The sequence below is a fragment of the Vanessa tameamea genome, chromosome 19 (genome assembly GCF_037043105.1).
Source record: "Vanessa tameamea isolate UH-Manoa-2023 chromosome 19, ilVanTame1 primary haplotype, whole genome shotgun sequence".
In the NCBI taxonomy this organism is placed as follows: Eukaryota; Metazoa; Arthropoda; class Insecta; order Lepidoptera; family Nymphalidae; genus Vanessa; species Vanessa tameamea.
The window spans coordinates 10,265,662-10,283,887 of NC_087327.1; the positions used below are offsets into that span (position 1 = coordinate 10,265,662).

At 29.7% G+C, this 18,226-nt stretch overlaps 1 protein-coding gene across 7 annotated transcripts in view; it reads left to right on the top strand.

Moving 5' to 3' along the window:
• Positions 1-9,068: 9,068 nt before the first annotated feature.
• The window catches only part of LOC113402792 (homeobox protein homothorax), a 247,449-nt gene continuing 238,291 nt past the window's right edge, over positions 9,069-18,226 (top strand). For all 7 annotated transcript variants that reach the window (XM_026643104.2, XM_026643108.2, XM_026643106.2 and 4 more), the window contains exon 1: positions 9,069-9,359. In XM_026643104.2, coding sequence (XP_026498889.1) covers positions 9,345-9,359 — 15 coding nt within the window. In that variant the 5' untranslated portion in view covers positions 9,069-9,344. The remainder of the gene's footprint in view (positions 9,360-18,226) is intronic.

The following is an 18,226-nucleotide window of genomic DNA, read 5'->3' on the forward strand; positions in this document are numbered from 1 at the left end:
TGAGGAATGATTAATATTTATTCCAGAGTCCATGGGCGGTGGTGGCTTAGCATTATGTACCACTCCCAACCTACCTATTGTTACTGAATAAATAATTAAAGCGAGTATTGAGTCTCCGTTTTTAAATTTGCGATAATTGTAGTAGCCATACCCTATCCTTCTATTTAACAAAATAATTTTATAATCAAATAAATGTATGATATTTGACTTTGAATCTATTTTCCTTGCATCCGAATGTTCCATTCTAGTTTGTGATCTTGCGTTCCAGTTGTAACAGTGAGTGAGCCAGTGTGAGGCGGCATGAAGTACAGGGAATTTAATATCCTAGATCAACATTGGTCGAATTCCTTAAAATATCTATGAATACTTCTTAAGTTACAAAATGATCATTACCTTTCTAAATCAATCTTGCACATGTCGTTGTGATGATAGCTCACAATTTTACGCCAACAGATGATGGGTTCAAATCCCTGGTTGTGTCAACAGAATTTCCATCTATCTCCAATCTTGGGCTCGATAGGACATCGAACTGTTATTATACCAGTACGAGTATAAATATTACTTTCACTAAGATATTTAGGGCATAATGAGTTCGTGTTTGAGCACATATAAATGTGTGTGCGCCATGATCGAAATCATCATCAAGATTTTTATAAATTTTCGCACCTTTAATTAAAACAAATATAAGCATTACACAAACACATAGTAAATGATTTATAGTGTGTTTATTGTGTCTATAAATTACTTAATCAATTGTGATAAAACTACACGTGAATTTTACCTCGAGTTCAACGATGACTCTTCATTGAATTTGAATTAAAATTAAGAAATAATTAAAATGTTAGTCTGTAAATACATACGTTTGACGTTATTTACTTTAAACTATATTTTATATTTATTTTTAATATCAATTTAATTGTAAGATAAAAATAATTCAATTATTAAATAGTGAGATAAAAAAAAAATTTATAGTCAAGTCGAAATGACAAATCAATTAAGTGCCAAGTTACAAGTAAAGCGATTGATTTACGAATAAATAAACACATTGCAAGCATTTATTTTTATTTCATTATTAAAAAGCAATACGAATGCATAACATTAATTAAGAATTTATAAAGTTGAATTTATAAAATACATTACGACTTTAGTTCCGCTACTTGATAACAGATGGCGCTACGTGTAATATAAAAACTAAGCGACGGCATTTGTTTTTATGCGCTTACTTCGAAACTTTAGATTCATAAGTAAAATGTATCTAATATTATTTTATCATAATTAAATTTTAATAACTGATTATAAATTAGTACAAGATTTCAATCAACTTCGTCTGAATGACGTAATTATAATAAAAGTATGCTCGTGATGCGGGACGCCAGTGCAACTTCATAATTCATAATTCGAGTTTATGTGTAATTGAGATGTAACGTGTTACTCATTATCGGTAGGAGCAATAAATTATAATAATTTGATTTAATCACACCAACGGAATAAGTACTTTTTAAATATTTTAAGCAAATTGAAACTTCAAATGACATTTCAAATACAAATTTATTGAGATGTATAGTAAAATGTTAAATTATATTTCAGTATTTAATACATTCCAGATTTAAAAATAGAATTTCATCAAACGCATTCGCTCCTTATATATTAACGTAAATTTAAAATTAAACTATTCTATAAACATATGTATTATTGCGTTTGGTTTGATTTGAAGATAGAATTATGTAATCGGAATAAATGTTATCTAATTATTTAGTAAAAATCTTCTTTTATCACGCGGCTTAAAACGTTTATCGATGTTCTTACCTCAACTTTCGCGAATAAAATCAAGTCACCATTTTTTGTTTATCGGTAAAACGGATCCTTGAAAGCAGATGTTAACAAGAACAAAAACAGTGTTCATATTTATATTTTATTTATAATTATTTTTAGAAATGAATATGACATTATTCTGGATTTGAACCGCGAATTCGATTGGGACCATTGCTTAAAATAGAACTATGAAGATTTTATTTATCTGTTCTTAAAAAAACTTAAATGCAGCGGACGAAATTAGTTTAAAATTTGTAATAACTAGATACTAAGTGTGAAACACAAAATATTTTGTTCAAAAAGTTTTTTACGCAAAGCTTGATTAGAATTGGTCCGAAATGACGGCACACTGTTAAAAATAGAATTTATATTAAATATGATTCGTATGATTGTAAGCAATTAAACACTTAGTAAAATTAACTTTGTTATAAATATGAATCAATTCTTAAAGCTATTTTTGACTAATCCAGTCACTAAATAGTTAATAAAACGCTTTGATAAATATATTATTCGCAAAATCTGTATAATTTCTATCTAATACAATAATATAACTTTAGTAATAAATGTTTATTGAAAAAATAAAACATGAAAATTTGTTGATAAAGTTTCAAATATAATTTTAAACAAAAAAGTACTTTGTAAATAAATTAGCGTAGCGTCGGAAACTGTTTAGAGATAAAAAGTTTGTTGAAATTTTTATAATATTAAAATTATATTCATTTGTTATAAGGATGATATCCGCTTAGATTCTTGTTTCAAAATATAATTCTATATAATTTAAATAAAATAGATCAAAACTAATTTATCCAATTATTTTACTAAGTTGCGAACACATTTTTAAAAAAAAAAATCCCTAAATTAATGTCAACACACACTTTGCAGTTTTACGATAAAATCATAATAATGTTATTTATTTACAAATGAACTTTGTTACTATTCATTATTTTTTTCTTCTGATAAAATTTACAAAAAGTCCGATAGATTTTTGAATAAAAATGTAGACAGGTAATAATTACATTTAAAATGTTCATAATATATTTATAATTATGATATTAATGAGCGTATTGTTCAAAATATAACAAATGCAGGTTGTCCATATCGAAGTAACACTCACACAATTACAAACCGAGGTGCTATTAGTGTTAATACCTAAGTAAACTGGGGCGGGGCGGGTAACGCCTTCGATTCCCGTCGACATGCAACTCGGATAACGATTATAGCGAAAAAATTGCTACAGCGCTTACAATTGTTTCACTTGATTCGTGACTCGGTCGGTGTTTTTTTTGTAGGAAGTAATTTAGTCAGAGGGAATTGTTAGGAATAGGGAAAACTTTACGTTTAAACCTTACGTGTACCTATTTCGTAATTGCGGATTATAAAAACGTTAATTGACGTTTATTTTACGAGATATTTTCGTACACAAAACACGTAATATAAATTAGCATTTAGTTTTTTTTTAATTATACTAAAGTAAGAGCCGGTAAAGTCCCACTGCTGGGCTAAAGGAGAGGCCCTTTGTGGAGAAGTTCTGGAGCTAATTATACTCTACGTAGGTAATTAATGTGCCGAAGAAAAATTGTTAATTGCTTTGTTACAAACATAGTTGGATACAAATAAATATATGTCAAAAACGATTCAACGAAATTTGTTTGATAATTTTATATATTTATTTTAATACCAATTTAAATCTGCTAAAGTAATCAATTAGATAAGGATCAAATTGTATAAATATTTATAATTTAGAAAATAAATTATTGTCTTTATTATAAATACATATTTTAAACGAATCTCTTAGATTAGTTTAAAATAAATAATTATGATTAAAAAAATAAATTACAAATACATTTCAATCATTAAGATGATTTTAATATTCATTAAGTTATATCAATTATATTTATTTAACAGTTTATAAAATTGAAATAATTGTTTGTTTTTATATTTGAGTAGTAGATTTTAAGTTTCATTTATTAAATTTATTTATTTTAATTGCAATTGCAAATGTAGAATAAGTTGTTTCTATCGATAATTCCTTGATATTCTAATTATGATAGTGTATTTGTTGGTGTATTTTTAATTGCAGTGACAATTAATCGACGTTTCGATGTAAATATTTACATAGATATTATATAGTTTATGAGGCAGAGAGTGACGTAGACTATAAGTACAAAAGTAATCTATAAGTACTAATATAATAAAAAGAGTAAAATTTGTTAGTTTGCATATAGGGATTAATCTCCGAAACTCCAATTCAAATTTTAAAAACACAACAAACGATATTTAGGAATATCATAATTTTCTTTATTAATAAACAGCACCCGTACGAATAATAATTACTAACGATAAAAATATATGTCGGTAGGTCTTTGTGCAATCTCGGCTGGGTAGGTTATTCACTGATCACATATTCTACCGCCAAAAAGCAACACTTAATATTGTAAGCGTTCAAAGGTTAGTGAGTGTGACGTAACATTTTATTTCCCAAGTTGGTGGCGCATTGGCGATGTAGGGAATTGTTATCTATTTGCCTCTGTCTGTCTGTCTATTGTTATGGCTACTGGTTCTAGAAATTAGAGTTACAGCCCGTAAACGTCCCCCTTTCGACTAAAAGCAGGGATTTTGCCTCCCATTTAAAAGATACGCAATTCCACTGCGGGTTACATGGGCCAGAATATTCTTAGACGTCCAGATTCATTTATTGATGTTATTTATATTTTACCTATTTATAATCTTGGAGGTCGAGACTCGTTTCGATTTATTTCATGAGGTCTATGTCGTGTAAGTAATTAATTGGTGGAAAAAAACACTGAGATACTTAAGTTAAGAAACGATGGAATCTCCATTCAAGATATACATAGGTAAATTGTATATATGTATGTATAATATAAATATATATGGTAATATTTACAAGATTCGATGGTGGATGAGCAAGTAGGCCTGATGGTAAAACCTGTCAATAGACATTTGTGCCGTAGAAATTAAATAAATACTTCGTGTCACCAATGCACCTCCAACATTGGAAATAATGTAAAGCACCTGGTCTCTCTAGTTATACTGGCTCACGCATCAAATTTATATGATATTCTTTAGAATTGAACTTAAAATTATGTAAAAAATGAGTTCAAAATATCATGCTTCACACTTATGTAATAAAGTAGAAAGATTCTTTCAAGATCCTGTAGATTGATTCAGGCTGTAACATATACCTTGTATATGTTACATATAATTAATCTTAAATCATTGTCATATTATGAATTAATATTGATACATAGATAAATGCTGTCGTGGACTTTTGTACAGTTTTAAGCTGAAAAATATTTCTATAGAATTCATTACTTCGACCGTTTTAAATCTAAAATTGGTTTCAACTTAAAGCCTTTTTATTTTAACGGGATTATACGTAACTGAGATCAAGAATTTCTGAAATCGTATGAGTACGGAGATTACCTTCAACATCCAATCTACCAAATTTTATCTCTTCACAGTATATGTAACGAAGTACATGTCAAGGTATATTATTATTAAATCGTATGCAAGTTAATGAGATGAAAAATTTGTGAATAATTAAAAATCTTATTTCATATTTTCAATCATAATAAGTTAATTTATCTTGTAATATAATAGTTGTAGTACTTAACTAATAAGAATGAATTAAAATAGTGTTGTCTCTTCTGTGCTCTGCTCTCAGTGATCACGTCGTCAAATTATCAAAAATCTTAATTATTATATTTTGAAAAGTAAAAGTAGATTTCCCTCGAGGTGTGTTCGAGGGCAAAACAAACTCCTCTTAAGGATAAGGTTTGGAGCTTTTATCACCATGCCTCTCCAATGATACCGCATAATGACACTTATACAAATTTCATCCGATGACCAGGTTTCCTTAAGATAATTTATTGAATGAAAATTCAGTGCTGCTCGGGATTGAACCCTTAATCTACGGCTGAAGTATCCTAAAGCACCCACTGAGGTATACCTCAGGTAGCACCTACATCAGACATGACTCTATAAAGCTACTAAACACTACAATTATTATTAGAAATAAGTAATTAATAGATTTGTAAAAAGGTATAAATATCTATGATTTATTATGTTAATATAACATATCTAATTAGTAAATTACAAAAATACACCAGCTCACTTGCCCACAAGATCACAACCAATATAGTTATATTTTTACGAGTAGAAGTTAGGGTTTTAGCAATGAGCCTATTTTTAGAAATCTTTAGATTGCTTACTTTCGACTTTGATTTTCTTTGATTTGGTGTGATAACATACATATTTATTCTTACTTTTATGATGGTAGAGTAACTAACGGGTACTCACACAATGTCGATAGATGTTTACGTAGATTATCAATATTAAATACTATTAGTTTAAGTTTATTTTAACTTGTAGTAGAAATATGTCTCGATGGTCTAGTGGCTAATTCATACGTCTCACACAGCAGTCGTAGCCCTAATTGGTTGAAATCCAGTAGTATATAAACAGCCAAGTATTGCTGTTTGGCGGTAGAATAACTAATAAGTAAATAATCAACGTTAAAACTTCGCGGGATGCGAATAGGCCACCTGATGGTAAGTGGTCACCACCGCCCATAAACTGAACACTGCAATAGTAACCTTTCCTCACATCGCCAATGCGCCGCTAACCTTGGAAACTAAGATGTTATGTCCCTTGTCTGTAGTTACACTGTCTCACCCTTTAAACCGGAACACAACATTACTGAGTACCGTTTGGCGATATAATATCTGATGAGTGGATGGTATCTACCCAGACGGGCTTGCAAAACGCCCTACCACCAACCACAATAGTATTTACTTACATTTGAACATATTTAATACATAACATACCTATAACATTTATTTAAATTCATATAAACTTCACGAATTATAATTTAAAAACGAATGTTCTATAACGTTACTAAACGCATGTCGTTATATTTGAATTTAGAATCAAAATCACGATTCGAATATTTTATTTATAAATACAATAAATTAAATATTAAAATTTGACTGCATTAAAACATTATCATGACGTATTTTATTTTTAAATGGAATAGAATCAATTATATATATATATATATATATATATATTAATAATGGACGTTTTCATATTTTTAATTCTTTTTTCATAATATTTAACGTTAAATTCCATTGTAATTATTTATTGACATAAGAGTTTTACTTATTCGGCATAATAGTATTTACATTTTCCTGGGCTTGCATTTTACACAGAGATATTTTATTATAATTGCCAGAAGTAAGATTGTCATGTAATCGTTACAAGCTATTATTTAATTAGTAATAATACGTGATTATATTATAAGTAATAAAGATATATTTAATTACAAACATACGCCAATTATTAACTAATAACATTCCAGAGGGTTAATTAAATTATGACTTATCTAACATTATTCAAAGTGATCGTAATAGACATTTGTATGATACATATGTATTTATACAGACATATTTTTCAATAACCACTTAATACACTTTACTTTTTTTATCGTATCTTGCTTGAATTTTTTTCTAAGCCTTTAAATTTAGATTTTAGCCTCTAATTATTGAAATAATATGGATTAATGTTCAACTTTATTAAAAAAAGAACGTTTACAAAGTTAACATAGAAACTTTCCAAAATTAAAATTAAGCAAGTATTATTTTTTTTAATTTTCGCGTGAAGAGAATTTCAAAATAGATCAAAAATTTTGTATACTTATTTCTATGTATTGACCATAAATTAGACCTCAAGTTGACAAAACACATTCGGTTAGTAATAAAACGTATGACAGTTAATACAGTTTGTATTCCTACGCGTTCCATATTCAAATTTATAAAAAAAAAAAAGAAATGCCGTCTAAAGTCTGAGATGTAGAGGTTAGATTAAACCGAACGAGCAAACAAAGAAAAAGATCGCATTTCATAAATACACATAGATCCTATTAAAATGAAAATTCAAAAATGAAATATTTGTATATCTTTATAATATTATATTTACAAATATTTCATAGTAGATATACAATATTCTGATAATTTGATTTATACTCCGTCCCTTTATTAATTAATGTTAACCTAATAATTCGTTAAATTTATACAAGATATGAATAATTATATTTGAATAATTTATAATTGTTTGAATTCTAAAATGACAAATTCGGTATAAAATTTGTTCCGTTTTAAATAAAGAACTTATGTTTTATTTTGTGAGTGTATTTTAAATGCTGTTCATATTTTGAATTTCTTTGTATTGTTAACAACAATTTTAATTTTAGTTACTTTTACTATTTTTTATTATATTTACCGAATAAAATGTATAGAATGTATAATGATTTATTTTGATTTGTTATCAAAACAAATCATAGGTTATATTTATAAAATTTGTAAAAGCTATAAAAATCTTCAGATATTCTGAACACATAAAATGAATAAAATATAGTTCGAGAAATTTTACTGGCGTTTCGTAAAAGTTATTTATTTCTAATTTTAGCACCTAATTTTAAGGGTTCTATTGAAAAAAAAATTGCTTTTTATTAACTGAGTCGAGTAGGTAGGTACAGTCTAGTAATAATAATAGCCAAAATTAGACTTTTGTGTAATTAATATATTCAATACATAATTATTTAGCACTCGTCCGCGAGATAAGCCGACGGTTTAGTGACTTTTTATATGTTATCTTTAATCGTTTTAATGGACACATTCATTTAATTTCAAAATTACTAATAATACCATCTTATTGATAAATTAATTACTTTCTGAGTACCTTAATAGTGTTAAATATTTATATATATTTTTGCACCCGTCTGCAACGTAGACGAAAACAAGAGCGTTGATCTGCCTAAAGTTTTCCCATTAAACCTACTCGTCTCGTTGAAACGCAACAGCGCATGCGTGGAGAGCGTAACACACCTGTTTCTCTAATAATATCCTGATAAATAATTAATACCTACATACATTTGTTTATAATAACTCATCCGTAAATCTCGTACGTCATTCCAACACACGCGTCGTCGGCGAAAATCGGTGAAAAATTGTAAAAAGTAGAGTCGCGGGTAGTGCAGGCGCGTTAGCGAGCATCGGCGGCGCGTCGAGGAGTGGCGCGTCGAGTGAGGAGCGAGGAGCGAGGAGCGAGGAGTGAGGAGCGAGCAGCGCGGCGTACGAAGGGCCAAGGCGCGTTCTTCGGGTACGGCGGGAGTGGGCCCGCGCGCGATTGGGCGGCGCGGCGGGGTCGGGCGCCACGCCCCGCGGCGGCCCCGCTCGCGCCGGCCGCGCCAGTGTCCGCCAGACTGCCGAGCGCGCCGGGCCTCCCGCTCCCCGCGCCTCGCTCGGCCATAACGCGTTCCGTGATCGACACCTTCCAAAACTCGACCGTCGCGAGTGCATTATGACACTAGTGAGCTAGCGGGCCGCTGTGACGGTGTCAATAATTGATGTGTAAGTGTTCACGTGCTTGTGTGGTGTGTTAGCTTGGGCCCGTGACGAAAAACGTTCGTGGTGGCCAGCGGAGCCTTGCACCCGGGCTCGGGCCGAGCGTTCATGGCTCAGCCTAGGGTATGTACCAGTGTTACACATATTTACTACACGTGAGTTTGACACAACGATACGATACAACAACAGTCCTGCCTACACGGCGACGAAATAAATTCACATTCAATAATTTAGGTAGAGACTTGTGAATCGTTTGGAAAAATATTGTAAATCAATTGTTTGCAAAAATATCACTTATTAAAAATCACGTTTGTGCTTAATGGGTAGTGCTTAGATATCACACTCGAGACCACAAGCCCGTGTCCCGCCAGGGGATCTATTTTAACAAGTCGAACACGTTCGGAATATATTAGAGTGTTTTAGAATGCGTAGTCACCACCGACGCATTACCGGCGATAATGAAAACGAAATGAGCGCTTTATGGGCATAAAGCTTAGATAACGCGACAGTAACACAGTAACCTGTCCCTGGGTCAATAAAACGATTTGAATATTCCCAAGATTCGGGACTTTAACATGATTCAAATAATGTTCTCGGGAAATAAGTGATTATAAAATAATTGTTAACAATTAAATATATTTAAATAAATATCGTTACTTATTGAGTTGTAATAAATTAAAATTCTCGCAACACCTGACATTGTATAGTTTGTTAAAATGTGTTTGGAAATAAATGAGATAAAATGGCGTGCAGCGGGATGCCTATTGTCGTTAGCTGCTCTTATGGGGACAGATAGAAGGTCCCGTGATACAAGATACAAGCGGCTTTGAACGCACGGTTGGGCATAAAAGGGCCTATCTCGGAAACCAACAATAAAATTCAATTGACAATGAAAAGAAAAAAAGTTTTTTTTTCGTCCGCGCCACAAAGATGCCTAACGGGGATCGGGGACAACTTTCTAAAAGATTTAGGGTTGTATTGTTTTTGTGAAGCCAGGTAGTGTTGCTCTTAATCCTTCTTTTATATTGTATTAGAAATGATTTTATATCTGTAACGTAGATTATAAAACGGCCTACGCTGTAGAAATGTTTAAGTCGATGGGATTTTTATTTAAAATATGTATACATTTGTTATATTTCATAAATTAATAATTTAAATATATTTCGAAGTTATACAACAAAAATGAAGAAATAACAAGCAATGATCGGAGTTTAAAAAAAAATACAAAAAGTTTGATGAACAAATATTCTAATGAAAATATATTACGTGAAATATAATATTTCTTATCGCATTATAAAATATAATACGTTTTATATTGTAAATATAAAACGGATTATTTCAATTAAGTCTACAAAAGTTGATTTCGTACAAAATAACTTTATAATCTTAGGCACTGGTTTTGATAAAGTGATTATGAATAAAGTAGGGAGTACGATAACAATTATTATTGTATTCAAAATAATAAAAGATAAACATTTGAACAGAATTATGTCTGATTTCGAATGCAATATCAATGCCGTCGGTAAGCATAGGTCGCGTTAAACCGAGTACTATAATTAAAAATTGAAATAAAACCGCGTAAAAAAATTAACGTCGAATTTAAAAGACGAAGAAAATTGTTTATCTTTTGAATTAGGAATACAATCGAAATACATATATGTAAAAAATATTAATGCTATTAAAACATAAGACCAATGCGTTTATCGTTTGAAATTGGAATACGTCGTGTTAGTGTTAGGAATGAGTACAACCTTAGTTCTTTTTTTAAATTTATGGTATCAATTTTACGTTTAGGTGTTATATAAATACAGTTTTGGTAACATTAATATAACAATAAAATTCAGCTGTTCAGTTTCAAAAGAGCTGGAACTATAAAAAACCTCTAACTCATATAAAAAATACATGTAATTATTATTTAAATAATTATGTAAAAATCATGAATCATTATAATACTAATGCTTGCAACATTTAGATAAAGCTTGTTAGATTTGCGTGAATCACATAATGAGTCGAAAAATATATTATAACATCAAAATTATTTGAATAAAATACAAGTTCCGAAACGCTATTTAACAGGATAGCCGAGCAATTTATTTTTAATTTAAACACAAAAAAAATGAAATCATCTGTTACCTATATTTAAAAATGGAACTCTTTTAAATTAACTTATTTGAATATAATGTAATAAAAAAAAAGACATGAAGCGTTAAGTAATTTTAATTATTTTTTATTGTCATTTGTCATAAAACAGAACTTATAAAACTGTCCATTCATAAAAAACGTTGACATACAATGACTTGTTTTTAAAAATCACGTACCAACGTGTAGAGCAAATTAAAAAAAATACTCTCACAAAATATATAAGTATAGTAAATTAAATTGTAATATATTTGACATTACACAAAATAACATAACGCTAATATATTTGAAATGATTATCATAAATCTAACATTTTAATTGACGATGACGTTGCGTTATTATATTTTTTAATAAAATTCAAATCAATTCACAGTGTGAATAAGCATCATACTGGAATGAATAATTACACTAATTATAAATATAAATAAACAAAAGTGGTTTGTTTAATTTTGCGTTATATGTTTAAGTTTAAGTGTACATTAGATTTTTGTAAATCAAATGTTACGAAAGAAATAATTTCTGTCTTCACAATTGCCAATAGTTTGTTGTATTTTCGTAAATATCTTTAAATATATATTTAGTATTCATCGTAACTCAATAGATCAATGACAGTGTTAATAACAAGAAACCCTGTACACGTAAAATATAATATTAATCTTCTAGCAGTAGAAGTCTAGTAGTTAGTTAACTAAAGATTGAACACCCAAAGACACATACCTATATGTATAATATGTAGATAGGATATATATGTATAATACATACATTACAAGAAATGCGCTTTTTTTAAAAACATTAGTGATATCTTTGAACAGCTTATATCCTTTTTTATAATCATTTAGTAAATTAAAATGTCATCATATTATATTTTAAACATTAAGTAATTAGTAAAAAAATGTTATTAATAATACCGAAAGCCGATTAAAACCGACACTAACAGTTGCATGTATTAAAATTATACCATTCGAGAGATAAAATAAGTATTATTTAATATTAAAACACTAATACCTCGCAAAGGAGGATTTTGGCATTTTAAGATAATCTACTGATAAAAAAATAATAATGAAATGTTATTTTTGAACATCCAATTGCTTTTAAACCCTATCTTGAATTCAGTGGCATATTTATCATTTTGAAATAAGCCCTATTTAAAAAAAAAAAACGAGAAGTCTGTGTTAAGTTCTTTTTTTAAAATTTATTTCTCATTTAACTAAACGTGAATGGAACTTTTCTCAAGTTCGACAATACGATATTCGAATTTTAAACTTGAATGAAACTATTTAAAAAAAAGAACGTAATGTTCGTTTAATATTCGATCACATCGCTGATCGCACGGATATAGTTCGTTATTTATTCTTTATAGAATAAATAACGACGTACAATTATGTAATGTTATTTATGCAAAAGTTAGGTATGTTCGTCATTCAATACAAGTTGATTGGGTCTTATTTAACATAAGTATTAAATATAGATTTTATCAAGACCATATTTCATTTGATACAAACCGGATTCCGTTTTTTTATTATGAAAGTAAAAAAGTCATTTATTTTTAATAGTTTAATTGAAATATCACTGTTTTCTGAATTAAAACGAATTTAAATAGCAATTATATCTGCTATCCGGATGTTTCGAATTTCGTTGATCGTTTTTATGAACCGATTTAATCTTAATATTATTCCTAGATACTCTTGTTACTACATAATGAGTTTCTAATAAAAATAAAATGTACCTCATTGTCGTATGGTACCTAAATATATACTTTCTATGATGGTATGTTGGTTCAAATACTACAAGTTGGTTTTAAAACAGTTGTACACAAACATATTTAAAATTTTACACACGCTTTTGTGCTGATAGACAATAAATAATGTTTTATTCGTACATTGATTTAATAAGTTATTCTAGTTTATAAATACCATAAAAAATATTGTAAGGTACTTAAATTAAATAGTAACTCCGAGATTATATCTAATTGTTAATGTAGGTACTTTAATAATTGAAACGAGGATTACTTTCATATATATTATAGTGATGACGAACTATGTATATGCAATAGTGATGGGACTATTATAGCTCTCCGATATATAAAGAATATATATTCTCGAATACAGTCGATCCGAAATAATTACGTATACCTCTTTGAAAGATTATAAATTTTTAAATACATTTCGGCAATTATTATAACGTATGTATTTTGTGTACATACAAACGACCATCTACAATATTTATATATATGTCAATGTGAGTAGACTGTTTTTAACTCGACAAAAAACTCACCTATCTTTATATAGAGTTTCCACGTACACAAACATTAGCATAATAATTTTACATAATTAATATTGAAATGGAAATATTAAAAAATTAAGAATTAAGATTGTATCAAAAGTAATCGCCAAGAATTCGAGTACCTACTTCTAACTACCCACTCTTTGACTAAGTATAAACTTATACCTAACATACGAATTCGAAGAATAATGTTTATATTTGCATAATACGCTATATATCAACGAATAAGTAACACATCGCGTCTGTCCGTCCTCAAACTGTAAACTCAATTATATTAAGGTTCCTTATCGATTTATTAATATAGTTGATAGTTTTTACGTAAATTCAGAAAACAGACACACAAATATTACTTTTTAATATGAAACGTGAAATAATTATTAAATACTATATGTACAAATATTATTCCTTCATTGTTAGGTATAAAATGCTTTTTCAAGTCTAAGTTTCCCTTTTTTTGACCACCAATTCTACCGTCAGAGATGATTGAGCCGGTGTAAGGGACATAACATCGTAGATTTCGCGTTGACGGTCTAAATTGTGGTTTAAATGGGACCTGCAGTCAGTGTCTAACTATTTTTAAAGTACCTACTTGGTATTATCTGAATCATTATAATCTGTTCTGTACATCTATATATCTGTACTTTATTGAAAATTGATGTTGCGGGACTTCCCCAATTTGATTTATATACAAATATTGATTGTAATCTATTTCAAAAACCTTGTAAAATTACATATAAGCAATTCTGTTCGTTAGTGTCAGAATACAAGTGTCATGTCACTTTGACCACAGTTTTGTTGTTGCCGGTTCGAAGCCGACTGTGACATAATTACAAGCAATATCAGAATTGTTCTACATAATTATATTTGCACTAGTCTTGTCCGAATATTGTCGAAGTTAGGGCATCGTAAATTTTACGATACACTGATAACAGTATCAATTTGTCTACTATTACTCGATAATGCAACGCTATACTTACAATAAATGAGAGATAACACGTGGATATGGTGCTTTATCGGTTCATAAGTTTCGAAAAAAATCTAGTTTTTACAAATTAAAATATGATTTTTTTAGGCTGTATCGCGTTCAATCTTTGTACAAATTTATAAATCTTTACCTGCGCAAATTAAAAAGCTTAACGTTTGAATTATAGCCGGGTTAATAAGTATATAGATACCTAACATTATTTTATTTACATCATTCAATTGACAAATGCATTATTTTTAATGTAAATTAATTTTTAATTATTTATGTAACATAAAAGACGCTCATTCATGCGAATGCTTTTAAAATAATTTAAACAAAATATAGGGTACGTCACTAAACAACAGTCGTCGAATAACATATAAACCTGCATTTTATTGTTATCTATGATTTCATTTTAGGCGCCAACGCCGTTTTGTTTATTCATAATTTCATATAGTTTTTATAAGTTTCTTATCCAAGTTTATGCCTGGTTTCCTATTGAATCTTATAATATTGTCGCATTGTACACTTACCACACGTAAAAATAGTAGGTATCTATTGAGTTTCTTGTCGGTACCTAGCTCTATATTGAAACAATGCCTTCTAAGAGCTGACGTAAATAATAAGTATATATTTGAATTAGATATTTCGTAGCTATTGTATTTTTAGTTCTGAGTTATTTTTGTATAATTAAATACAGTACATAATTTATTTTTGTACGTAAAATTAAACTTCTTAGTAATAAAATGTCCGCTGAGATCTCGTTAAATTATTTTTCGTTTGTCGTGACATCGAATTTATTTATTGAAACAAAGTCTGAATCACCGAATCACTAATATACAAGATATAAATGCGTGTTTCTTTCGTAAATAAAATTTAGCGTTACGATCATGTGATTGCGTCCGCCATTATTGTTATTTTTCTAAGATGTCGCAAATTCGCGCGTCGGACATTCGGTAATAAAACTTATTATTGCCAATTATTTCCAATATACATACAACTTGTATTCAAACGAGAATGAAATAAAATATCACTATTTTTATTTTGACATTTCAAAGCTGTTCTTTGATTAAGTACTTACGAACTCGTTGCGTTCTTTTTTTAAATATTCCTAGTACTTACTTTTTTTACGGCTGGAAACATAAGGTATACTCGTTCAGGAAGTACCTATAGATAATAATATCATGAAGTTCCACACACTGCCCTTGTTCAACTTAAACGATAACACAACGTCTACCCATTGATTGAAAAATGTTAAATGTCATGTACGCTTAAGTGGTTAATGAAAAAAGTAATGTAGACAGAATGCTAAGTAAATTAAAGAATTATTCAAATGAAAAAAATGTAAAAAAAAAACACTGCAATATCGTTCGGTTACACGGACGAGCATCGATTTTAAAACGAAACGAACGCACCTATCTGTTCTGTAATTCAAACTTGGAACTCAATTTCTTTAACAGATAAATAACACTTAAAATGGTCATCTCGACCAGATAAATTAAGGTTTGATGTATTATATAACAGTATATACACGGAATGATATATTAATAAAATAAAAGAATCAACCGGTCCCGCCGGTTGGGACATTATTTTTTTAATGCGATGCGGTGATTAGAAATAGCTATTTTTCAAATCCGGATTATATAGAGTTAGAAAATGGTTACCGACTTTCCGGTACCTACCTCACCCATTTTTTTATCCGTGGGAGGAGATTAGTTTTATACTATTAGCTCGTATCTACGGTTTTTATATTTTAATGGTCTCCGAAGGAAAATAGTTCCGTCAAAATTTCTGGCTGGGCAAAATGTCAAGTTTTTTTTTTAAATTTCCAAGTGGCAATGGGCGTGCTTTTGCCAATGTCGTGTCGCAGGCTGTGGATCTTGTTTTGCATAATATAATTAGACACTTAACGGCTTGCCAATACAGATAATTTATTAGTCTGCAATATAAATGCTTAGAGGCGAAAAGCTAATTTTTATCGCTTCAAAACTGCATAGTTATCATCTTTACGATTTGTAATGTAAAACTTTTTGTAAAAGGTAGTTATTTTTGTTATCGAACCATAAAAGTCGCGCGTGTGAATTACGATCTATATATTGAGTAGTTATAAAATACTTTTAAGTATCAAGATTCACGTGTCGGAGTTTATTCTTATTGTTGAATTGTTTTTAATTTATTTGAGACAATTATAATAAATACGTATGAGGTTTGTGTTTAGTATATATACGATTTAATTAAAATATAATTATGTTACGTTTTAGGTATATTTGTTTACGTTGTGTTTTTGTTGTAAGTAAGTAATATTAGTTTTGTGGCGCTAACAAAACATTTAGTAGAGAAATAAAAACAAATTGTTTTTGTTCTCTTTTAATAGGAATTTGAAATTAAAAAGTGTAACTGCTTACACTGGTTCATTATATTTATATTACTATTTATTGTGGTCACTTTAAAAACAAAACAGATAAGTACACAATCAAATGTACAACTAACTATATAATTTATTTATATTGATAAATATGTGTTACCGCGTAACATAAACTTCAATGAGAAACGTACGAATTAAAATATTGTTCCTTGTCCATAGGTGTATTTTACGTACTTTTTACCGCGCAAAAAGTTTTAACATAATCCCGACATAAAAATCGATAGGAATCAGTCCGATGACCGTCGCTGCGAACGCACCCACTAATTTGTTATTTAAATTTCGATCTTCCATTCCATTTTCGAATTTGGATTCGCGCGTTTACGGTTACAACATATTTTTTTTATATGACATGTAAACTAGACGAGGAACTTTAATGAACATAAACGGTCTATACCATTTACAACATTCCACTACAAAATTAAGAAAGGGATAGCTATAATATAAAGAAGCAATTTTTAGAAAAAATGTGTATCTCTCTTTGTCTTATAGATCATCTGCGGCGGACGGTCTATTTGTCTGTGTTACTAAGTTTGTTCTAGATGCGTCGGTTCGTATACCGACGGCGGGTGTTTCATGTTAAATTACCGCACGCATTTCTCGCCTCTGTCTCAATCTGTACACGTGCTATATTCCTATGAATGTTGGCTATCATTCGCCGTCCGTCCTCATTGTTTTATTCACATCGCGTACCTTTTTCAATTTGAATATCGCTGTTCATTTTCGAATTGGCTCTTTGTAATTGCGCACTTTGGATTCAACTGTAATTCGCGCGCTCGCTAATTTGAGGGTTTATTGTGTAACCGAATGTTTAAACATCCTTTTTAAAGACGCCACCGCTGAATTCCTGATAGAATAACGCGTAATAGTCTCGTCATAACATTATTTCAACGTCAGACTGTGGCTTCCTCTAATAATATCGTATAGAAGCTTTAGGCCTCCCACAGTTATTTTTCAATTATAAAGTTAAGTGATTTATAAATTAAATGGATTTTCTTAAAAAACAGTTGTAGGATTTCGCTTCACGATCAAACAATGTTCTTGTTTATCGTCTATCAACAAATCCACGAATGCATGAACGTTATAATTCGTCTAATACGCTGTCGGGATCTGTATACATTAAACAATATTAATTGAACCACGATGATTCAGCAGTTAAGGGCTGCAAGGACAATGCTCTCC